We start from the raw sequence: 25,480 nt of genomic DNA, 5'->3' as shown, positions 1-25,480 counted from the left end.
GATAGTAAAGAGTTCCAAATTCATAGAAGAAAAAAAATATGTTTAATCATTTATACTTTATGGAACAAGCTGTCAGAGGAATCTGAAGAATCTGAAGGCTACATACAGAGAGAAAGAGAGAGAGAGAGAGAGAGAGAGAGAGAGAGAGAGAGAGAGAGAGCACTTTTGAAAACTAGAAGAAGGAGAGAAGGAAAAGAAAAGTAATTCCACATGGAAGGAAAATTTTTAAAATTTTTTTCTACAAAGAAGCATACTATAAACACAGTCACTGCAGTGATTTCAGATAGAGTACAATTGTTACAAATCCTGGAATACTCTCTGCTTCTCTCAAAGTCATTTTACTGGAGGCATTACTAAGGCACCATCCCTGCAAAGCAGCAAACAGCAAATTTCACAACCTCTCATCTCCTGAGTGTGTGGCAGAGTAGGAATGGTTGACCAAGGCTTCCACCTGTCCTTTTGTATGATCATAACCTAACATAGTAGAGTTGATCCCATCTGAGGTCCCTGTATTTTGAGTTATGATTTTGTAGATCTGGTTTGATTTTATGTCACTGAAACCCATCATAAGCCAAAAGACAATACAGGATATTTGTATAAGACTCAAATGTGTTAGAAATCTGTTCTTTTCTGGGTTTCTCTTGCAGAATAGCTTAATGTCATGAGGATGAACTGCATGGAGGGAAGTGGGGTTAGGCCTTGTACTAGATTGGATTTAACTACACTGAAGTGCTAATAGTATGTGGCACTCTTGTGCTTTGGAATTGAGTAGACTCACTACTTCCATAGGTGTCTGTTTTTTTGTTGATACATAAAGCAATGATTTTGGTTATATATATATCATGTAGTTTTATGATTAAAAAATATTGAAAAATTGCAGATAAGAGTGCCTCAGTTCCTGGTATAAGGTGCCAGTCATATAAGAGCTTAATAAATAGAAACAATTATTACTGCTGTCTTTTATCATGCTAATGAGCAAAGAATATTCACAAAGCACAGTTCCTAGTGTATAGTGTTCTCATGTAAATGGTAGCTAATGTTGTAATTGAAAATAACTTTAAAATAATGAGTGGGTGGATGGTGTAGTATTACCATAAATGTGTACGTAAAGAATTTCATCTCATGTGAAAGAAGTAATTAAATAATTGTCAGTGTCCTCCTTAGAAGAAGAGGACTACATTTGGGGAACTCAAGCAGCCCATGAAGGAACCCACATCTCTCCCGATGCAAAGCCAGGGTTCACCCGTCATCCCAAGAGTCATAGGTGATGAATTCATTTTCTTACAGTTAACTTACAGTTTAAAGGAACAAGAAAGCTTGGGACTGCTTTTTGAGATAGTAAATGGTTCTATTTGGTAGCAAAAGGATGTTTTACCTTTTGGAAAGGAGCAGACACCAAGAATCTATAGTAATTTGAGAGTTAGGATGTAATAAAAGAAGCCAACAGAGTGAAAAACTAGAGGCAAGATAATGGGAAGGGAGACTGTGTTAATTCCTCATGGCCAGATGTTTCTCTCTACATGGCGGTAACTCTACCACCATTCTTTCCTGTAATTCACTTAGTAAAGGAAAATGGAAGAAGCCACTTGAAATGTAATTGTCTCTCACTGTTCCTGTTTGGGTCTATTAAACAAACAGTAGGGAAATTTCTCATTTTGTTCTGCTTTTTGCAGCAAATTTTAAAAAAGAAGAAGAAGGAAACATTCTCTCAACACCTGCTTTCTTAATTGATAGTGATTGCTTTACCCCCAAAAGTGAGTGGGTTTTAAACAAGTGGGTACATTCTCACAAGACCCATTACCATCTTATAAACACACCGGTAAAACAGAAAAGGTGACAGAACTATGATAATAGTTCCCATTTCCTCCTCTGGGTGAGAGGCCCACATGCCATTCACCTTTCATTTTTCTTTTTATTTGCAACCAGTGCTGCCTGTGTTTCACAAAGACAAATGATAGAAGAGGCCTGCTTTCTTCCTACGTACCTCCTCTTTTTTATTTTTTTTCTGAGTTTGTGAGAGATAGGTAAGGAACTTGATCTACTTATTATTTGTTCTTTTTGTTCTGATTTCATCAGAAGAGTTTCCTTAAACAGAGAAAACAAAAATAATCTCTCGTGGGTTTATACAGTGCCTATCATGGCATCTGGTGCAAGTCAGTACTTTGGGACCATGATGAGCTACTCATGCTTGCAGTGTGGAAGATGGGGGAAATTGATTGACAAAATAGATGCATTGACACTTTCTCATGTTTGCTCAGTTCCCTGGGCTTCTGTTCTCATGGAGGAGGAATTGAAAAAGAGCCTGCCAATTATTTCCACCTTCTGAGCCTGCAGCCAAAAGGAAAAGACACATTGCCAGGCTCTCAGAGTTCAGTGACACATTATATCCCCCCAGATTCCATCATCTTGCTTTTATTTGACTTGAAAAGACCTTAATTTTTAGAAAATTTGAAATTTAAAACTGTCTGGTTGCTAAAAGCTCCTTTAAACTCTCATTGTGGTTGGGAGCAATATATCATCAAAGCCGTGGTGCTTGGATGATGTACGGCACCCGTATATCATGAGAGGACCATCCCTCTTATGATATATTAGTATAACTCAGTGTTGGAGCACAGCCAGTGATGTATGACTTAAAAACACAATTGTTAAGCCACAAAACTCTATAAGGTCTCTACATATTCTGGAAGTTTTTCTTTTTTTTTTTTTTAACTGAATTTTTTTTTTTCTTTAAGTTTCTGAACTTGCCTGAGATCATTAGATCATTTGGACTCACAGAGAGTACTGTCTCCTGTGTTTCAGGAAAGGCAGATGAGTTACCTGAGCACAAGCCAGTATCCCAGTGAAGAAACTCATAGTCAGAAACCATTAACGAATCCTTTGCCTTTCGACAGACCACGACTTTCATTTCTGTTCCTCATACTGAAGTGTCCGCAGACCTATGTGAGCAGCGTTATTTCTAATGACATCTATTTTACAGTCATGTGGCTCTCAGTGATTTCATGCTGATCCTAAAGTTAGTAGCAGAAGATGGGGCTGCCACACATTAAGAAAGGCACGATCCTGCCATGTTGTAAACACGAGCTTTGAGGGTAGGGATGGCCCAGGGTAACACATTCAGCATGTCTCCCAGCAGAGCCAAGCCTTCTGGTTTAGAGCAGAAGCGGGTTATCAAAAATATTTTCATGTAATATAGTCATTGCTAGAATGTACTGAATATTGAAGATGTGTCAGCATTGACCTAAGAACTTTACCCACATATTCCATAAAATTGGCACAATAATTCTATGTGTTCGTATGCTGGCTTTATGACCACTTAAAAGATGAGAGCAGATAAGGTAAGAAACTCACCTGTAAGAGACAGAGGTGGGGCCTGAACCTTGGTCATTCGTGTTTACTACCCGCACATCAAGCTGCTTTACAGATCGCCATGTTTCTGAGATCCAGGACTGGTAGGATGGATAAGACGTGGTAGAAAACCCTGGAAGAGAATGTATAAAGAACTCAAAAAACTCTATTCAGATAACCCAATCAACAAATGGGCTAAGGAAATGAACACTTCACAGAAGAAGATCTACAATCAATCAACAGATATATGAAAAAATGTTCAACATCTCTAGTAATAAGAGAAATGCAAATCAAAACCACCCTAAGATTCCATCTTACCCCAATTAGAATTGCGATTATCAAGAATATAAGCAACAACAGGTGTTGGAGAGGATGTGGAAAAAGGTACACTCATACATTGCTGGTGGGGCTGCAAATTAGTGCAGCCACTCTGGAAAGCAGTGTGGAGATTCCTCAGAAAGCTTGGAATGGAAACACCATTTGACCCAGCTATCCCACTCCTCGGTTTAAGTTCCACCCAAAGGACTTAAAATCAGCATACTACAAAGATGCAGCCACACCAATGTTCATAGCTGCTCAATTCACAATAGCCAGATTGTGGAACCAACCTAGATGCCCTTCAATTGTTGAATGGATAAAGAAACTGTGGTATATATTTATACAATGGAATATTACTCAATCATAAAGAATAATAAAATTATGGCATTTGCAGGCAAATGGATGAAATTGGAAAATATCATGCTAAGTGAGATAAGCGTCTCAAAAATCCAAAAGACGAATGATTTCCCTGATTAGTGGATGATGACACATAGTGGGGGGTGGGAAGGAGGTAAGAATGGAGGAAAGAGGAACTGTATAGAGGGAAGGGAGGGGTGGGAGGGAAGGGAAAAATAACAGAATGAATCAAACACTATTATCCTATGTAAAAGTATGTCTACACAAATGGTATGCCTTTACTTATCCCACTTGTGTACAATAAAAATAAATAAAAAAAAAAGAAAGCCCTGGAAGATGAGTCTGGATTTAGGGTTCTCATTTCTGGCCTCCAATGACTTTGCTGTTGGTTTCAGCAGATTCACTTTTCTCTTCTGTAAAATGAAGAAATAAGATACAGTGAGTGCCCCACTAACATTTTCCAATTATAATCCCAAGTTGTTTTCACAGGTCTTTTCAAATTCTTTTTCTGTAATTTTTAAAGTAAAAGATTCTTTTTGCAAATGAAATTGTACATGGGATCCTAACACAGACACAGATAATAGTGGAGCTCCTCTGGGTGAATTGGGCAGGGGCAACTGAGGTCTGCTCTCTTGTCTTGTGCAGCATTCTTGTTCCCACCATCCACTGTCCCTAGCCATCCCCAGGTTTGTCCCAGAATCTTTGTGATTTGCAATTTGAAACCCATTGAACAGACCTGTATCTGTTACCTGCTCATGGAAAGAATACCCAACACTTGAATTATCAAACCAGCAGTGAATTATGAGATTGCAAATATTAGAAATGAGCACACCAGCATTGCTGCAAATAGAATTGTGCTTCTACCACATAACCTCACCCCTATGACCCTACAGCTGATAGGTCCATCCATCTGATACCAGGAACCTGTTCTTCTCACTTTCAAGGTGGAGGAAAGTAAAGAGCTAGCACATTATTACCTCTCCAGGAGAAGTTCTCAGCCAAAGAGGATAAGAGCTGGCATATAAATACCCCACCTCCCTGGACCCTAGGGTGGGATGACTCCAAGGTGCATGCTATATACTAGGTCCCTGAGTTTGCTACTAGAACTAATCTCCAGGCACACAGAGTGATAACTTCTTTGATAAACATCCTTTATTGGCTGCCTTTCATTTCCTGTCTCCATGGCCCATACTCCCTTACTGATGTGTCTAGGGATCACCTCCTAAATACACCACTTGCTCTTATATCCTTGTTTCAGGGTGTACTTTTGGGGCAGTGGAGACAATTTATATTTTTATTCCCCTATATGAGGAAAAGAAGTTTTTATTGCTTGATGGTGAGAGTAAAATTTCTCCTATGTGTTTCCTGTTGCAGATTTTCTGGACTGTACATATTTTACTTTGATGATCAGCAAATGAAACAGTCTTATTGTGTAAATACATTTGCTTTTTTCAAGTTGAGAGCTTTTAGAAATAATCCAAAATTTCATGGACAGAGCAATAGATATAAACACTTGTCTGAGTCATGCTGTGGGAAAATTTTGTCTCATTTTCCTCACCTACAGAATTGATAGAATAATATTGACTTCATAGAAGTATTGTGTAGATGAGAAAAATTTGTATATTCTACAGTAAAAATATCATAAGGTCATTTGTATTTGTTTTATATTTGCTACTATAACAAATTGCTGCAAGCTTAGCATTTGGGTCAAATGGTAACTCTGTGAATCTTTTGAGGAAATGCCAAACTGTTTTCCAAAGCAACTGCACCACTTTGCATTCCCATTAGCTTATATAAGGGCTCTAATTTCTCCGCGTACTTGCTAACATTTATTATCATCTATCTTTCTTATCATAGTCACCTTCATAGGTGCGAATTAGTGTCTTCCTGTGGGCTTGGGTTAAGAATGTTGAGCATCTTTTCACATGCTTATTATTTGTTTACACAGCTTTTTTGTTGTTTATTTGGTACTGGGGATTGAACCCAGGGCCTCACACATGCTAGGCAAAGTGTTCTACCACTGAATTTCACCTCAACTCTCTACACTTTTTTGGTACCAGGGATTGAACCCAGGGACTGAGTCAAATCCCCAGTGGTTTATGTTTTTTTTTTGTTTTGTTTGTTTGTTTGTTTGTTTGTTTTGAGACAGAGTCTATGTTGCTTAGGGCCTTGCTAATTTGCTGAGGCTGGCTTTGAACTTGGAATCCTCCTGCCTCAACCTCCTAACCCACTGGGATTACAGGTGTATGCCAATGCACATGTCTATATGTCTTTTATTGGCAAAGCTCTGTTTATACTCTTTTTCCATTTTAGTTAGGATTTTTGTCTTTTTTCTCAAGTTATAGTAGTTCTTCCTGTAATTTGGATATAAATTCCTTATCAATATATGATCTGCAAAATTTTTCTTCCCATCTCTGATTTGGCTTTTCATGTTCTTGCTTGTCCCTTGAGGCACAAAGTTTAGCATTTTGGTGATGTTCACCCTTTCCCACTACTAAGAACTCTCATGCTGACATTCAGCTAACCTAGATAATCCAAGAAACTCTCAATTTTAAGGTCAGCTTATAAGTAGCCTTCATTCGTCTGCAATTTTAATTCACCTTTGGCATGTAACCTAACATATTCACAGGTCAGGCATTAGTACTGACATCTTTGGGAGGGGGAGTTAGTCTGCCACCTATAACATTGTTTTTGTTTCTCTTTAGGGCAAGACTTTCCCTCTGCAATTACTTACGGGCAGGTGTAGGGGAAACGGGTTCACATGGTACACCTGACTGAGGTTGTAGGCCACCTGTTAGGACGAGGGTAGCTCTGCAGCCTTCCTACCCTTTCCCCAACCATGATTTTATTCCTTATATTTGAATTCTAATGTAGTCTGACAATGACAAAATCTGTCAATGTGATTATACTGACCATCCTCAGGTGATTGTGAGTAAAATACAAATGTTCAAAATGATCGAAAGAGAAGTTAGGCAGTGCAAAGCCCCCGAAAGTGGAAGACAGGCCTGCTTGTCTCTCCTTACCTCCCATTCACTGCAGTTAAAGTTAATTAATAATCAATTTCTTGGGATATAATGCACATATCATAGAACTCACCTTATTAAAGTATACAACTCACTGTTTTTTAGTGTATTTACAAAATTATAGAATCATCACCGTTATATAATTCTCAAAAATATCTTTCATTCCCAAAGAAATCCTGTGCCTTTAGCAGTCACTATTTCTGCTCTATTTAGAACCACTATTTTTTCTTTCTCTGCTTGTTTGTCTATACTGGATGTTTCATATACAGAATCATTTAATATATGGCCATTTCTGTCTGGATTCTTTCACATGAAGCATAATTCATTCCTTTATATGCCAAATCATATCCTGTTTTCTTGATATACCACATTTTGTTTATCCACTCATCTGTCGATGGTCATGTAGATTGTTTCCACTATTTCATGACCATGAATGATATTGCTGTGAACAATCATGTACAAGTTTCTGTGTACTGTGCCTATAGTTCTCACCTAAGTCATAGGGTGACTACGTGTTTGACTCTTTGAAATACTTCCAAGCTGTTTCCCAAAGCAGTTGCATCATTATGTTCCCAACAGCAGCATTCCAGGGTTCCTATTCTTGACATTCTCACCAGCACTTGTTAATGGCTGTCTTTTTGATTATAGACATTCTAGTGGGTGTGAAGTGGTGTCTTGGTGCAGCGTTGATTCTCATTTCACTGATGACAACTGATACTAAGCATCTTTTCATGTGCTTTGTGCTTTTGTCCCCCCCAACCCACCCACTTCACTGAATGCAATGCAAGCATTCAGCAGTTCAGTCCTGTTGATCACTCATTCCCTCCTTCTGGAAGTTCTCTTCTAGGCTATTGGAGCTCACCATCTCTTGGTTTCATAAACTGAGTCCTACTTCTCTTCCTGAGCTTTAAACGTTGGAGTGTCCCAGTGCTTTGTCTTCAGCTTTTCCTTGAACCATTTTTATTCTTGACAATTATGTCAACCTGAAATTAAACTATTAATTTGTTTATTTTCTGCATTGCTCACTGAGGCATAAGCTCAACAGGGGCAGGAGTTTCGTCTTGTTCATCTGAATTTCTGATTCTAGAATAGCACTAAATATTTTTTGTAGAAAAATGTGCATATTACATGAAAAAAAAAGCCAGCTGAGTGCTCCATAATCAAAGTTCTAGAACATTGTATCAAACTTGAACAAATGTCTTTTGTGAGGAACTTCTCAGACACTTCATCGTGCTAGTTAACACTGTGCAATTTTATTTGAATGAAAACTTATTCAGTATGGAATGTATCACGAGACTTTCAAAATATTCTTTCAAGTCCAGCAGCTGAGTTGCGACCCCTAGCAAAATTGTAGAACACTTTTATTAAGTGGGTATTTTGCTAGCATTTAGAAGAATAAGTTGTGCTCACCATGGCTTAATATTAAAATTACTATCAACAGGGTATGGCACATCATCCCCATTGTCGCCATTCAGAATTCCATTCTGATGGAAGGCCTTGACAACGGTATTCTCTCACAACACTGAGGCCTCGAGCCGGCTTTGCCATGTTCTCCCTGTTCTGACAAGCTGAGTGGGTTGTCAGGATGGTGGGATCAGCCTGTCACTTAAGAATTATGTGAAGATATCAGGCTGTGTTGAGATATCTGTCCTTGAGGAAAAAATCACATACACAGTGAGCTGTTTACTACCTTTGGTGTCATGGTGAGTTTCAAGTAGTTACCAGTGATCAAGAGTGGCATTTCCAGCACTGGGTGGTAACACAGCCTATAGAGAGAGCTCTGATCACTAAACTCAGAAGACCAAAGTTAAAAAAAAAAAAAAAGGCCTCTTTATCTCTAGGAGTTTCCCCTAAAGTGTGTTCCCAGTCAGCCATATGTTAATGGTGATAAGTAACTGCCATATCCCCTAAGACAGGCACCAGGGTCCTCAGAGTGCAGGAAGCCAGGGAAACATTCAGAAATAGGTTTCCCTATAATTCAGGGGGACAGGCAAAACAGGGAGCCACTTTGGTGCCTATGTTGGTAGCCTTGGCAGGAGTGGGGTTAGGAATCAGATTGGTACTCTTAGCCATTGTTTCTCAGAGTATGGCCCTTAACCAGCAGTACCAGCATCATCTGGGGACATTTTAGAAACAATTTTGGTGTCCTGCCAATGTCTATTTTAACAATCCTGAGGCATGATGTGAAGTTTGAGACCTTCTAGTCAAAGCAACAGAAACAAACTTTGGTGAAAAAAGATACTTTAACCATGTGTCATTCAAGGAGCTTGTAAAAGATCTTTTCTGTTCATGTAAGAATTAGTTCTTGTATTTGATCTCTGCTTGGTTTTGAGATTTAAAAAAAATTTTTTTGGAATAGTAAAAGTAATCATGCTGTACCTGCACGCTTAGCAGATCTGCTCATCTTTGTGAGGTAGGAACCATTGCGGTTCCCATTCAAGACAAGGATGCTGGGACAGGGCCTTGTGTTGCAAGCTCACATAGCTAGTTATGTGATAGGGCCATCTACATTGCATGTATTGCACTTTCTGAAAAGTACCTATTAACTGATCAGTGCCCTTAGTCAGTTTGACTGTAAAACACTTGTTTGGAACAGGGGGGTGGGGGGACTGGAGGGAGAAAGAAGGAAAGAAGGAAGGATACAATAGCAGGTTTTAGAAGCATAAATTGAGTGAAGGCTTCAAGTTGGGCTATCTTCTTGTTTTGTGGCATTTTCCTGGTCTTTCCATCATCCAGTCCATGGACTCCAATCAGTTTCAGTCTGGGCCCACACTGCCTGGTTCTATCTGAAGGAGTTGGTTCCTGCGTAGTTTGTGATTTATTTTTCCTTACTTGTTTTTACTCCCTCTGTCCCTGTGCCCCCAAAGTCTCTGTGACATAAGTAGACATTCACCCCAGTTGCTGAGGGATCCATGACTGGCTTCATCAATGACTGTAGAATATTGTGGCTGAAGCATGTCACTCTTGAGGGTATGTGCCAGGGGCTGATGTGAAGTTCTTCTCTGCTTCATTCACCTTGGAGTGCCTTGCTCTCTGCCTCTGCTTTAATAGCATATCATTTTCCCTTCCTTTAACACAAAACCATAGGGACACTTAATCCTAGTTCTCTTGAGGTCTTTTGGAGGTTTGCAGCCCGATAGTAGTAATCAAGAAGGGGTAGGCGTGATCAGGGATGAGGTTTGATTCTTTGACTGCCTCTCCACATTTAGGCTTTTCATTTTCACATTCCTCTACATGTTTGTAATAAATGCGGGAACATAGCTCAAGGGCAGGAATAGGTGTTAACTTCAACTGAGGTACAATAGACACTATTGGGAAAGTAAAACTTTTAAATGGCAGTTTAGCCTTGAAGAATATATTGAATTAGATATGCTGTAAGCCTTGATTCATGAACTCTGCATAATAGCATTGCTATGTATATTACCTTGGTGTCTTAGTAGACTAGAGAAATGGGCTGTTTAAGAGATTAAGTTCACAGAATCAGTGTCTTTACTGTTGAAGAACAAGAGGGCAAGAGCCAAATGACGTCACTTCCTGTGCAGACTCTTAGCACTTCCTGTGGGGCCCTGATCTCTTTGAGTACTAATTTCTTCATCTGCAAAATAAAGATTATTTTAGAATGGAATTTTTATGAGTATGAAATGAACTTTTACCAAGCATAGCGCTTTGCTTATCATAGTAAATGGAAGCTCAACAAGTGAGAACTATCCTACTATTCTAAGATTATTATTCAAATCCCTGATTCTATAACTCTGGCCCTTACTACTTCCTCTTCTCACTCATTTATTCATGCAGTTCTTTTTTAGCTGATTCTTATTTCTTGTCAGTTTCAGAGTCACGATGGTCATCTTTTATAAGACACACTGTCATTTCAAAGCACTGGCTAAATACAACCAAGACTGACAACTATGAATAATTCCACAGAGCCTCTGAAATATTCTGGCATTTCACTCAAACTCATATATGCCACTAAGTTCTTCTCTCTTGTTTTGTGCCTCTCTATTCTCAGCAGATTTCAGATACTGTTGCGGAAGGTGAACATCTTCTTCCTCTGAAAAATAATCCAGAAAGAACCAATGTGGAGTAATTGGGCTTCATGAGAGCATCACTTGTCAAGTTGAAAAACTTATGGGGAGATAATCACATTGTATTTTTTCTTTCTTACACATTTTCAGCACGTTCATGTCCACGTTCTTCCCAGGAAGGTTGGAGACTTTCACAGGAATGACAGCATCTATGATGAGGTGAGTCTGCTCTTTCTGATCTTATTGTTTGATCACAGGGGCTGTCGTTTTGATGCGATGAGCCTGGTGAACAGATGTCACTCCAGATATGGTCTTATATGGGATTCTACCTAGTAGAACTTGGGAAGTGGCAATAGAGGCCAAGGAACCAATAATGGCCATAATGGTAACCCAAGATAAGTTAATTATAATTATTTTCTGTTTTCAAACAAAACCCAGCAGCAGTCAATTGTCCTTGCGATGTCTGCCCTCTTGTTTACCAGGATGTTATAGATTTGTGTGGAGATAATAGTTCCAGGTCTCCAGAGAAGAAAATATATAGTAACATCAATATTAATAAATCAGATTATGATTCTTTTATTCAAATTCTAAATTTATTTTTGACACACTTTGGAACTCAGCTGGTCTTTCCAACAGCATTTACTCAAAGTGGAACTTTGAATTATGAACAGAAACTAGTTTGGTTTGAATAATATGGGTGTACTCCAGTTATAAACATTTTAGTAGGTAACTGATATCTGGACAGTCCTATTCAAAAATATAAATGTGAAATCAGTATAAACATGAATATGAGCAATAGCCAGGTGATTTGCTTCTAGGATTCTGTCTGCAGGTGAGACCTGAGAACCTTCAGGTGTTCATCTGTCCTATGTGGAGTATATAGCCTATGATGGGTGAGGCTGGTAATTTCAGTTTACCTACTAGTTTCCCTAGTCAGGGAAACTATGTTCCTTACATGTTAGAGCTATGGCATTAGCACCGTAAAATGCTTGGCTCGAAAGGACTTTGAGGCTGTTTCTGGATGTAGCAAGGAAAGTGCTGTGATTGATAAGCAATGTCAACCATGGGGTGTCAAGTAGGAAGGAGCTGCCATATTAGCCATCCATTTGTATTCTTGTTCTAACCCTCTTAGATTGATTTTTAAAATGTACTTTTATTTTGGTTGCTTACATTGATTTTTAAAATGCATTTTTTATTATGGTTGTTTACCATATGGCTCTACCAGGTAAACCCATATGATTATCTTCACTTGGTCTTCATGGGTGACATAGAGTCTGTGCTTTTCTCTCTGTGTTTATAGGATTTCTTTGTAGTAACTGGGCATGAAAATGGCTACCCAAACCCAGAAAATAAAGAAAAAAGAGGTCAGCATTTAATACTGAGTGGGTAATTTGTTTTTCTAGGACTCATTGGATCATTTGAGGTGATTGGTTTTCATGTCTTTAGGATATATCCTATTATATCATGCTTCCTTTGTTTTCCAAGGGCCATAATGGACCTCTGTAGAGGGAAACTGTCTAGATATTAGAGTTTAAATGATGGTTTGTAAACCAGTTGCTGAAAAGCTCAATTCCCTGGAGGTTCCATCCCCAGAGATTCTGATTCAGTATATGGCAGAGGAACTCAGGAATCAGTCATTATATAAGAAAATCCCCAGGAGTTTGTGGTTCATGGCTAGGTATAGCAATAGGCTCTCTGCCAAATCTGAGCTTTCCAAAGTCATTCTATAATACTATCATTCGAACTCATTTTCTTTGGATATGAAGTGCAATTTGGGGGTTGGTAAAGATTTAGCCCCATATTGGAAGAAAACCAGAATTATAGAGTAATTATAAAGAGATGCATTAAAAATACAAGTATGGATCTTACTAACATAAACTGAGGTTAATAAAATGTTGCCAAGTACAGGCTACTTTAATGAATAAATTAGCACATGATTTATATAGAAGTGAATGCTGCTAAAGTGCTATTAAAAATGCTTGAAAACACTGTTTTCTTAGGCTGAACAGTCACCTTGAAATCTTGTGTTCCAAAAATGCTAGTAACAGAAGCTGCATGGGTATGTTTCCACTCAGTTCAAGATAAGATGCCCAATGCCACTGTTGGTGTGTGCCCTTTCTCTCCTCCTTTGTTCTTTGGCCCTGTGTCCATGCTCTGATGGCATCTTAGCTTCACAGATTAGGCGACACATGTTCCTACTTTCCATCTATTTGGAAAAAGCATCTCAGGAGAAGTAATTGTCATAAGATATATTTTTTGATCTCATGGTAAGTAGATATGTGGTATAGCCTTTATCCACTAGGGGAGATTGTGGCACAAGACTATAAAGAGATTGAACTCAGAAAAAAAGCAGAATCAGGTTCAAATCTAGTGCTACCTACAACTGAATGGCATTGGGCAAGTCATTTCAACTCTGTGTTCTAATTCTCTTGACTTTAAAATGGAAATAATAGTACATACCACTCCAAAAGATCATCATGTCAATTATGTGACATATGGTACCTGCAATTTTATTTCAGAACTTGGTATATACTAAGAATATGCTAATAGGTAGGTAGCTATTTCTCATCTGACTATAATGATCAATTTGGTTTTTGAAAAAGTAGTGGTGGTAGGCCAATGGGTAGGTCAGAATCAAAGCCAGGTCACGAATGTTCCCATTCAGCACTCTCTCTTCAAGGCCCATCCTTCCAATTTTTTTCTCTTCCTTTAACTACTTATTTTAAATTTCATTTTGGTCATCGTACAAGAAGGCTTCTCCGGTTTGAGTACATAATAAGGCAATATGTAGAAAGAAGCATGAGAACACTGAAGCATAGATCAGGCATTATTGGTACAGGATGTAATGTACATTAGACCAAATGATCTTAATCAGAAATGATAGAGTAATAAGGAATGACATTCTTTTTTTCTATTCTCTTTTTTATTTTTACAGACTGCATTTTAATTCCCTGTACACAAATGGGGTACAACTTTTCATTTCTATGGTTGTATATAATGTAGAGTCACACGATTTATGTAATCATACATGTACACAGGCTTATGATGTCTATCTCATTCCACCATCTTTCATACCCCTGCCCCCTCCCCCTCTCATTTCCCTTTACATAATCTAAAGTTCCTCCATTCTTCTCTTACCCCCTACCCCTATTGTGTATCATCATCCACTTATCAGGGAAAACATTCGGCCTTTGGTTTTTGGGGATTGGCTTATTTCATTTAGCATGATATTCTCCAACTTCATCCATTTATTTGCAAATGCCATAATTTTATTCTTCTTTATGGCTGAATAATATTCCATTGTGTATATACACCACAGTTCTTTATCCATTCATCTGTTGAAGGGCATCTAGGTTGGTTCCACAATCTAGCTATTGTTTATACTGATGAAATCCCTTGCTGAAGATCATGTGTCTTCTCACAACATACAATAAGCAGACACTCTTGGGTGGGAGGGGACAGGGGCAACAGATGAATGAATTCAGTAAATATAATTGTATCCCTACCACTGCAGACACAGAAAATATCAGGTAGAAAGGTCACATTCTTTGATCACTCTTTCAAGAAGAGTTGTGATAAACTGGAAAAGATTCACAAAAAGATGTTCGGGGTGGCAGGTTCTAGAAACAGATTGAGGAATAGTTGATGGTAAAGATGTTTAGACTAGAGAAAGGACAACTTGTAGGGGGGGTGGTGACAGAGTCAGTTTCTAAATATCTGAAGGGCTGGCAGGTGGTCATGTTACTAAATAAGTTCTGTGTGGTTCCTGAGAGCAGATCTGGGACTACAAAGAGGCAAGTATCAGCTCCACATAACAACAAGTCAAATTATGAAAAACTTCTGAATGGTTAAAGTGCCTTTTGAGGGAGTGAGCTTCCCATCCCTGTACTCATTCAAGCAGAGAGTAGACTGTCATGATTCTTTAGGAGAATTTGTGCATTTGGTTATTGCTTGGACTTCATGGTTTTGCAGATTCTCACTTTACAAATCTGGTCCACTCGATCATTATCTTCATTGTTAGATTTTGCAAGCTCTTCAACAAATAGTGCTTTTTTGTCATTAGTATTATAGCCTTTGGGTTACTGCCTGACAAAATGTATTCTTTTTGTTTATTTCATAGAAATATAAGCCCGAGCTTTTTTTTTTTTTTTTTTTTTTTTTTTACTTTTACAAAATCCCTGTTCTATTGGCATTAAGTTTTTTGAGTTCTTTGTATATCCTAGAGATTAATGCTTTTTCTCATTCCCAGTCTCTACTTCTTGTTTTTATTCTACCTCAGTGGTGCATATTGATACTTCCTGGATTTTGCTTGCCTCTTCATATGTATGTTATTCTTGCTTACAAAGTATTTTTTAATGATGTGCTGTATTTTTGTCTGCAAATATTTCTAATGACTATGAATGCCATTTGGCGTGTTACTAATTCTGGAGGTCACTATATTTCCCACAGTTCTCCTACCTGGGTTTGCTTATCTTGTTTAGGATATTTGCCTGTTTCCTGAAGTCGACTGAGTTTAAGATCCCCACCTGTGTCACAGGCTCCTACCTTACTCTCATGCACGCGAATGTTCCTGTTCTTGGGATCCTCTGTCTGGTTTGCTGTGTATGCCAATTATCTGTAACATCTGTTTCACCTCCCTGCTTCCTATTTTGTGGTGCTGTGGTCCTAGGTGAGTTCTTTAACTTCAACAGTGTATCCTGGCCACCTCTCCTGCTCCTTTTCATCTCACTCTCTCATTGCTTGCTTTTATCACATATATCATTCTTCTTCCTTTTTCAGGAACTTTGAACATGTTGTTTTCTTTGCTTATAATTTCTGTCATTTTCTCTTTTCTTTCACGTAGCTTCATGTCTTTATCCAAATCTCAGCTCAAAGTCAACTCCTCAATGAGTCTTTTTCACTATCTTCCAACTAAAATAGCTAGCTAATCCTCTATCACTTCCATGGTAACTCTAGCATATCACCACATCTATTTCTGTCTTAATACCACACTTGAAATAATTTATTAGGTTTATGTTCATCCCCCAACTATTTTGTAAAGCCATGAGAGCAGGGACCTAATCTGGCATAGAGTGGCTCATAAATGAATATTTATTAAATAAATGACCACATGAAAGAACAAGGACTGAAACTAGAAAACCTTGGAATTGTCTACTACTTGTAACATAATTTAAGAGGAGAGTATATCTTGCTTTCAGAGGGGATGATTCATTAACTCGTTGCTATACTGGATGAGCCTCTGACATGGTGCTATCAGCAATCGGAGGTTAATTTAATGGGGCATTGATGGAACAGAATGCTTTGGTTGGAAATCAGTGTGCAGAAGACTGAAAGTTGTGACACACTGGAAAGACTTGGGAAGCAATTGTAAACATTATCTGATCGCTAAGCAAGTCTGGTAGATACAAGTCAAAGATGATGAGTAACTTAACCCACTCAAACCCTAGATTTGTCTGGTTGTAACAAAGACAGATGTGGGATTTGCTAAAAGTAGGTTCAAGAGCTGCTCTTTCTTTCATTCCAACTTTGATTGTCATCTATGAGTTTATCGTCACCTGGTGTTCCTCCAACTTTGCTTCCTGGACCTGTCTACATGCATTTTGCTCCATATTTTATCTACCCCATTTCAGAGGATGTGCCTCTCTTCTCTCTCTTACCTGACTTCAAACTCCATGCTTTCAAAAACAGAATCTCTTCCAAAGCCATTTTTTTATGGTTCTCCATGCAGAGCTTATTCATCTCTAGTTCCCAAACTCTTTCTATGTCTATGTTCTCTAAGTTTCCATGAGTTCTATGAACTCAGTGGGCCTTCTATTATCTTAAGGTGATGAACATTAGGATAATGACACAAATGGGTTCTTGGATAAGAGAGCACATATTACTAAGGTTGCTGTGGGAAATCCCCATTGTCTGATGTTACAGCACAACATCTCATTAACTCAGTAAGACTTACCCTAGCTGTGGCTCAAATAAGCAACTCTCACAACCATGTTGGACAATTCATGAAATGTTTATGGGGGACATTGAATGGTTGTGATTGTGTACTGTGTATAAAACCCATTACTGATGAAGGAAGTGACTATTATGAAAGCAAATGGGAATAGCAATCAGCAATTGGACAAATTCAACCATGAATTTCGTAGGCAGAGGAACTGTGGGCTCAAGCATGTCATGGAAACAATTGCTTGGCTTAACACAATTCATGAGCATAATCAATTTGCTAAAACGCAGGTCATTTGGCCCTGAGGGCTGAAGGGAACCATTATATTGCTGATGATATTTATTGTTGAACTTGGATCTCTTTCACACACCATTTGACAATGGACTTCAAGTCCATGGGTCCCTAGTTGACTCTCCAAAAAGGAAGGCATGTTTCAGTGAGACAGTTAATTAGCTTTTTTCCCTCTGGGTTCACTGATATCTTCCTACTGAGTGGTAAGTTTCTGAGGCTTTGAGAATTTTAGAGTGAAAGTGTTAGTACCTCTTGTTCAGCATAAAGTAACAACTTCATAGAATTTTTTTCCCAAATTCACAGGGACTCCTAATTCAAAGAATCTGGATGTGATATAACCAACAAATGAATATAAAATAATGGTAGTATAATGACATAATCTCTAATATTCCATGTGTCTTCAAATGCCTTTTGATGATAAGAGAACTGGGAAGACATCTGGTTTATCCTTTCTGCCCAGATTATTACTCAGTTAAATGTCTTCATCCTTTGCTGGAAGAGAACACAAAGTTATCAGAGAAGTATTTTCATGTTTAAAAGTTATTTCTTCCCATTTCCCCTCATAGAAATAAGTATTCAGAGTGTACAGGTTCAATGAGTCTTGTTAGACAGCATCTACCATGTGTGGAATGTTGAAAAGCATGGACAGCCATAATGACAGTAGTGGTGGGTTGGGAGGCTCCAAGGAAAACCACGAATTCATTGGACACTAAGGAGAAAAAAGCAGTAAAGGAGGCAGAACAGTGGACAGTGAAGGTACAAGGTGTCTATAGGAGGAACCCCACAGCAAAGGATGCCCCTCCCTGGTTTCTCTTAGTGTCTGATGTAAGAGTTGTCACTCTGGGTCAGTTTTCCCAGAACTGTTCTCCTGTATCATTTGAATATGATCAATTTCATGTTGGCAAGATAGGAAGAAGAAAAAAGTCAATCACTTTTCACCCTATGGGACATATCCTCAGTAAAACCATTTCATCACATGGCTGGATGTGGCCCTCCCTCAATACCTCCTGAGTATTGTCAAGGAGAGTCCTATCTGCCCTCCACAGTGAATTCTCTCTCCAGACAGAAATGTTCCACCAGAAAGTGATAGGGGGCTTGCTAGGGAGGGCGTATGATGCCTCTGTGGGATGTCCTTGTTGCTGGAGTCCATCTGGCTTCCTACCTACTTCTCTCAGCTCTGTTCTGAGTCTCGCAGTGACTGCTACAGTGAAACCTCAGTGAAAAACAGTGCTTGGAGAACAGGCTGCTTTATTCTTTAACAGTCTGGTTTATATTCGAGGTTCTTAACTTATCAAATAGTCACTTAGAAAAAGTGGCTAAGAATTCCGGCAGCTAGAGCAAACTACCAAGATCTCAGAATTTTTTTCTGAATCTGTACTATTTAGAGGATTGATACATATGTAGGGAGTAGGGATAGGAAACGAAGTTATTGGTGATATAAATGATGAACATCAATGAGTACATACCACAAAGAGAAAAAAGATGGATTAAGCACTGACAGATGTTAATCAACATATATCTATCAACCTCAAAGAGAAAAGCCACCAAATATTTTGCAACACCTCTCTTTTATTAAAAAAGAAGAAAATCAAAATGAGCAAGAGTTAGGAGGGAAGACAAAATTTAATGCATCTTTTAGGTCCAAAAGCATTTGTAAATGTTATTGCTTTTCATGAATCATCTGTCATTCTTTAGACAAAAGAATGATACACTTAATTCAAATAACCCTTATAAATAAATCCCATTACCACTTTTCTTGCAGCAGGATTCATTTTTGAAGCTCATGTGTCACTTGCCAGCAGAGTAGATCCATAAGGTCTTTGGGGTATGTCCTTTAGAGAAGGCAGAGAGTCCTGGAAGTGCAGCCTGATGTTTGGAGTCCCATCTTGGGTTTTGGAATGTGGTTGTACTCTTGTCCCCATCAGATAATGTCTACCATCGATGTCCCCAGTCACTACTTTGCACATAGTGTTCCAAAGCAGCACAGCCCAGTAGAAGTCTAAGGCTAGTTACTTACTTTGTCAAAAATGTTTACTAGCCATATTAAAGCAGGTAAAAAGAAACAGGTACAATTAAACTTAGTGATAGGATTTTGAACCTAGTGTAATAAAAATGTTATCATTTCAACACATAACTCAAATAAAATGTTGTCTATCAGTGAGAGGTTATATTTTCTTTTGTTATAAGTCTTTGAAATGCAATGTGTAGTTTACATTTCCAACACATGTCAGTTCACATTAACCACGTGTGGCTAGTGGCTTTCAAATTGGACAGTGCAGCTCTAGACTTTATTAAATCTGGAGAGCTTGATTTGTTTTGAAAAAGTGTAATTTAATGCAAAAGCATCTCAGTTTTTTTTAAAATCCCATCTGAATCAAGAAGACATTAATTTATTTTTTCCTAAGTTTCAAAACATAACACAGGAGACAGGTCATCAAACAAATGAGTCAGTTTCCATTATCTTTCATCAAAGACTTTGTTGAAATTTTTAAACACAGAATGACTTCAGAGATGACCAGATACATCCTCTATGTTTATTTTCTTTTTGCTGCTAGTGTCAACAGGCATGCTCATGAAATAATTCATGAATTTTAGAAGAGAGAAAAGCCATTCATTTTGGTTATTTCTGTGGATGATTGTCCTTCTATGAGTGGCCCAATCAACACTACTAAGGTGAAAGTTCTTTAGAGGCAGTATCATGTAGGAGTCAAGTGTGGGGTTTTGGATTCAGATGATTTGGTATTCAGTCCCAGGTCTATATTCTTAAACAAATTGTTGAATTTCTCCATACCTCAATTTCCTCATCTATAAAGTGGAAATTATGATAGGGCTTCTGGGAGAATTAAAAGACTTGTCACATATAAAACCCTAGAACAATGCCTGGCATATAGTTAATGCTCAGTGAATATTAGCTATTATGGTTTATGTAATAATTAACATTATTATTGTTATTTTCCTGAGGTATATATCCCAGAACATTCTATGGCATTGGTGAGAGTGAGTGAGGAGGCAGAGTTAGGGTAGGTGACTGGTGAGAGGCCACCTTCTGTGGAGCCCAGAAAGTTTTCTGGCTCCAAGGAACCATCAGAGAGAGCTCACACAGATTCAGTGCCATATAACCCATGAATGTGGCCGTGTGTGTCTGCACCACCAGCCCTCAGAGACACAACTGCTCCATAATCTGTGAGCACATGAATCTTTTAAGTTGACACAAGTAGAGAGTCCACACTATTTTGACATTTACTACTGTGAGGAAATCTTTTCCAGAAAGAAGTGATTCTGACTTATGATTTTGTTCTTAGATTTGGCAATTGCTTCAATTTACTAGCAAGCAGTCTGTCTGGAAATTACCTATTCCTCCTGCTCCTGATTTAGACAATCATATTGAGAGGAGCCAGATTTTTTTTCTTAATAATTAATGACAGCACTACCTACATAGCTCTGAATTCTACCCAGTGGAACAACATAAGTGATTTATTTTACATTCTTCAGTGTTGAACTTGCTATTTAAGCCTCAGTGTCCCTCATATTTCTCATATTTGCAATGAAGTTTAAAAAAAAGCTCCAATAGTATTTGGCTTCTGGATTTAGGCAAATAGTCATAAACATCTTTAGTTCTTAGTCTTTATTCCTAGGAAGAACTAATGAAAAACATATATAATACAGTTATTATTATCATCTAATGAGTCTTTAATGGACTAGACTGTACACTGGGTGCTATCCCATACATCAGTACCTTCAAGCCTACCAGCATAGGTTTGATTGAAGCTAAACCTCTCAGAGGATATATATCTGCCTTAAGACTTTAATGATAAAGCTTATTTATACCAAAGTATATTTGATGACAAAGCTTTCTCTGTTTCCATCACAATTGGCTTTGATTTGAGGAGAATATTATCCTTCATTTTCATGGAAAACTCAAAAGACAGTGAAGTAAGTGTTTTTCTTGGAGACTGTGACTTCTCATGCTAAATCTGTTTCCAGATTCCTGTTCAACCTTAGAGACATTTACACACACACACACACACACACACACACACACACACACACACATATATATATATATATATATATATATATATACACATACCACCTCCTATATTTATGCTCAACCCTATAGGTCCTAGATATGGCTGCTGCTAATTAAGCACATAAAGACTTACAGTAAAAGAAATGGTATTTTCCAAAGTTAAACATTTTCTCTGCTTCTAGGATGTGACCCACTAGCCCCCAGCTAGGAACTTTATTATAACTCCTTTTTATAGTATTTTTAAACACAGGGAAGTCATCAACACACTGCAGCTAGCTTCTGCAATTCCCAAGGTCATCTTTTCTGAGCTGATTTTGTGCACTGTGCCTCTTAAATACTTTCGCATGCCTTATAGTGTATTCATGTCATGATAACACACTAAAATATTTAAAAGGAAATTGCTGCCTTATTTTTTCTCCAAAAGAAACAGTCCTTGCTTACAACTCTCAATGGACCATAAATATCTTCTAGGCCAGCTGCACCAGTACCTGTTGAAATCCTTCTTACATTAGTAGTAACTAAGGAACTTACACAGTATTCCCTTTGCACTGAAATACGGCCCCTCTCCAGCCCATCTTTTTCCCTTTAAAATAATTTTGTTTATTTTTAGAAAACTCTTCAGAGTTATAAGAAGAGTATTTGCACAGTTGGGTCAAATGCATACATGAACTTGGAACTGGTTTCTCTGGCCATCTTGGCCATATCAGACTCATGAAGAGTGAGTGAATTTTACTGTAGCAGCCTGAAATAAGCAAAGGTGTTTTCTTAAATTATATCCTATCCACATGGTGTGTCTACCTTTACCTTCCTTTCCTGGGGTACTGGGATAGTTTCTTCTTTTAGGTTCCATCTCAAAATAAAGAGCATTAGGATCTTGGGGATTTTATCTATTGGTGATCTGGGATAATGATGAATTAGACTTCTTAAGAGAGGTTAGGGGCAAGATTTTCATCAATTGGCGACATCCTCAAATGGAGAGGAAAGATATGATGTGATTATGACATTAGCATGCTGATGAGTTAATATGCATCTAATTAAGAGCAAAATGGGGCATTAAGTTATGTTTATCTCCATCACATGCTGAAACTGAGGCGGAGAGAAAATTCATAAATTTTCTTAGGACATAGAGGACAGCAAACAGAATTGGGATTCGTACTCAGGCTGTCTGGCTCTGGAGTCTGGGCTTTTTTGCTCCACTGCCTCTTAATTCCCAGAGAAATCTCAGTGACTTTTCCCTCTCCAGCTCCTGATACCCAGAAAGGCCCATGATACTAGAGAGTAGGTTCTCAGGAAATGATTATTGGCCTGAATCGGTTGCTTCCTCAACTCCCTGAATTCCCAGCCTTGTTCTATCCCTCTGCTCTTCGACTGTCATTCAGAAGCTGCATGTCCCCCCTACCCCTTTTTGAGCACTGCCTTCCTTCTTGGTCAAAACCTCCTCTCAAGGAACGACTTGTACTTTAACTGTCAAAAAAGAAGTTCACGTCATTAACCTTCATGTGATAAAGTATGTTTTAAAACTAACAAAGCCTGCTGGAAAAGAATGGGATTTTGGAGCTGGAATATCAGACCCTACTCTAGAGGTACAGTCATGGGTCTTTGCTTGTAAATTCCAAAATCAAACCAAAAAGGCCAACTCTGTATCCTGTATTCATTTATGGAGTCTACTTAAAAATGAATTTGATAAGTGCACGTCGCCCAGAATCTCCCCAACACTCTCCAAGATAGACCAATCCAAAATAGACTGACCCACGTGTACCTTCACATTTAGAACTGTGTCACCACCCTGCCAGGAGAATAATAGACATTTCTATTTGAGCGCTTTAGGCTCAAAAATGTTCTTTTCTGTATAGTGGTCAAATTGCCACAGTGTGTGTGCCTGCCTGTCTATAAAATTGTGATTGACCTAATTATTTTGAAAAACTCTAAACATGGGAAATTATTTAAATGCCAAATAATAGAAGGATATATATGTATATTTTAATGATATATATTCATATATATATATAGCTTTTAAATAAGTTTTAAAAATGACTAATTATTAAAATGTTGATATAATCTGAGGTAAAAAGAGGAACACAGAAACTGAGAATAGAATATGTGGAAAATGAAATAATAGATCATTACTGATTTTTTCTTTGTGCTCTTTGATATTTTCCAAACTTTATATAATGACTACAATTCTGTACTAAAAATAAACAAAAAAAAATTAGGAATCTTTTTAAAAAAGCAGACTCCTGTGTTCTTTTTCACTCATTGACAGAGACCAATATGGTTGTTTTGTGCTCATAGTGAAGGAAATTGACTTTAGTTTGACCAACACTTCATGGGAAATTCTTGTGTATCACCTATCACGTAAGTTGAAAAACTGGGAAAAATGGCCTTTTTGGGATTTCTACTCTCTGGGTTGTTAGGGAAAAAAAGTTCTCTTTAGGATCAAATTATCCCTGAGTTCCTGCTTTGCGAAGCAGAGGAAAGGACCCATTAAAATAAGCTCTCCTGCTCATGTGATACTCCATAGCTTCATGTCCCCATTCAAATGTCTTATCTCAGGTTTCTTGTCAATCACCAAGTCATCTCTTCATATGTCTAAGGTTCATTTGAGTAGCCTGTATAGCTATAATTAACTTTATAGTCACCAACTTAACTGTACAAAATGAAATATTCTTTAATACTAAAATTTAGTTTCTGGATGTGATAGCAAACCATTTTATTGCCCCAGGCCCAGGTTTTGCTCAGCCGTTTCAGTACTCTCTGTATCAATTCAGGCCTGTAGTTCAGTCCCATTCTGTTTTTAACCTCTCAATTCAGCATTCTCTATGCCTTTATGAGCAGCATGTTACATGGAGTGGGGTCAGAGATAACGTGGTTCTCAACTGCTGTTTCTTTGGCATCTGGCATCAAAATAATCTGACTTACTTGTTCCTCATGCATACTCTTAGTTCATGCCAACCCCTATAACAAAGGCCATCCTTTGGCAGACGGTGATTTTTTGCTTCTTACAACCTTCATGGTGTGCAAGGTCCTGACATGAATTCTGGTGACAGTCACATGAAGGGTACTTACTTTGAGGCCTTTTTCAGCTTTTTAGTGTTTGCATGGGCCAAGAAAAGTTTGTCTGTTCCTCCAAATTTTTCTAAGACCTCAGATGATTTAGTCCCTCATCCTTCCCCCAGCAGATACTTAATGTCACTGCTACAGTCTTCCAGTACGCTGCTGCAAAATCGCTTATCATTGGGATTCTGGAAGGAAAAAGCAGAATGCAAATTCATTCTGCTTTTAGATTCCCAAGTCCAAGGGATAGCTCATAGGAAATTACACAGGAAATACACCTTCCAAAGATGTCCAGCTTACTAATCTCCAGGACCTGTAAATCACATTACATGGCAAAGAAGTATTAAGCTTGTTACCTTATTCAATTAAACAATTAAAGATATTAATCAATGAACTTTAAGAAATGGAGAGATGTCCTGGATTATTCAAGTGGGTCAAATACAGTCACAAGTCTTTAAATGTTGAAGAGGGAGGCAAAATAATTAGCATCAGAGTGTGTCATGAGAGAGTCAATTGATCATTGCTTGAAGATGGAAGTGGTCTACAAGTCAAGGAATGCAAAAAGCTTTTAGAAGCTGGAAAAGGATACGCACACACACACACACACACACACACATACACACACACACACACACACACACACACACACACACACGAAGACATAAATCAGATCTTCCCTTAGAACCTTCAAAAAGAAATGTAGACCTCCCAGTACCTTGATGTTAGTCCATTGAAACCCATTTTGGACTTCTGAGCTGCAGAGCTGTATGGTAATAAATTTATGTTGTTATGTTTTTAAATTTTGATTCATTGTACACAAATGGGGTACAATTTTCATTTCTTTGGTTGTACATGAAATAGAGTCACACCATTTGCGTAATCATACATGTACATGGGGTGATGATGTTTGTCTCATTTTTTTATCTTTCCTTCCCCCTACCCTCTCCCCACCCCTCATTTTCCTCTATACAATCCATCTTTCCTCCATTCTTGCCTCCCCACAACCCCTGTTATGTGTCATCATCCACTTAACAGAGATATCATTTGGTCTTTGGTTTTTGGGGATTGGCTTATTTCACTTAGCATGATATTCTCC

General features: G+C 38.2%; 1 protein-coding gene across 1 annotated transcript in view; it reads left to right on the top strand.

Annotated features, from left to right (window-relative positions):
• Positions 1–25,480, top strand: part of Fhit (fragile histidine triad diadenosine triphosphatase) — a 1,508,571-nt gene that overhangs the window by 1,303,793 nt on the left and 179,298 nt on the right. Inside the window, exon 8 of the mRNA XM_047532106.1 lies at positions 11,219–11,287. Coding sequence (XP_047388062.1) covers positions 11,219–11,287 — 69 coding nt within the window. The remainder of the gene's footprint in view (positions 1–11,218; positions 11,288–25,480) is intronic.

This window comes from Sciurus carolinensis, chromosome 17, assembly GCF_902686445.1.
Source record: "Sciurus carolinensis chromosome 17, mSciCar1.2, whole genome shotgun sequence".
Lineage (NCBI taxonomy): Eukaryota > Metazoa > Chordata > Mammalia > Rodentia > Sciuridae > Sciurus > Sciurus carolinensis.
The sequence above is the reverse complement of the archived record's forward strand: the minus strand, read 5'-3'. Positions and strand labels throughout refer to the sequence as shown.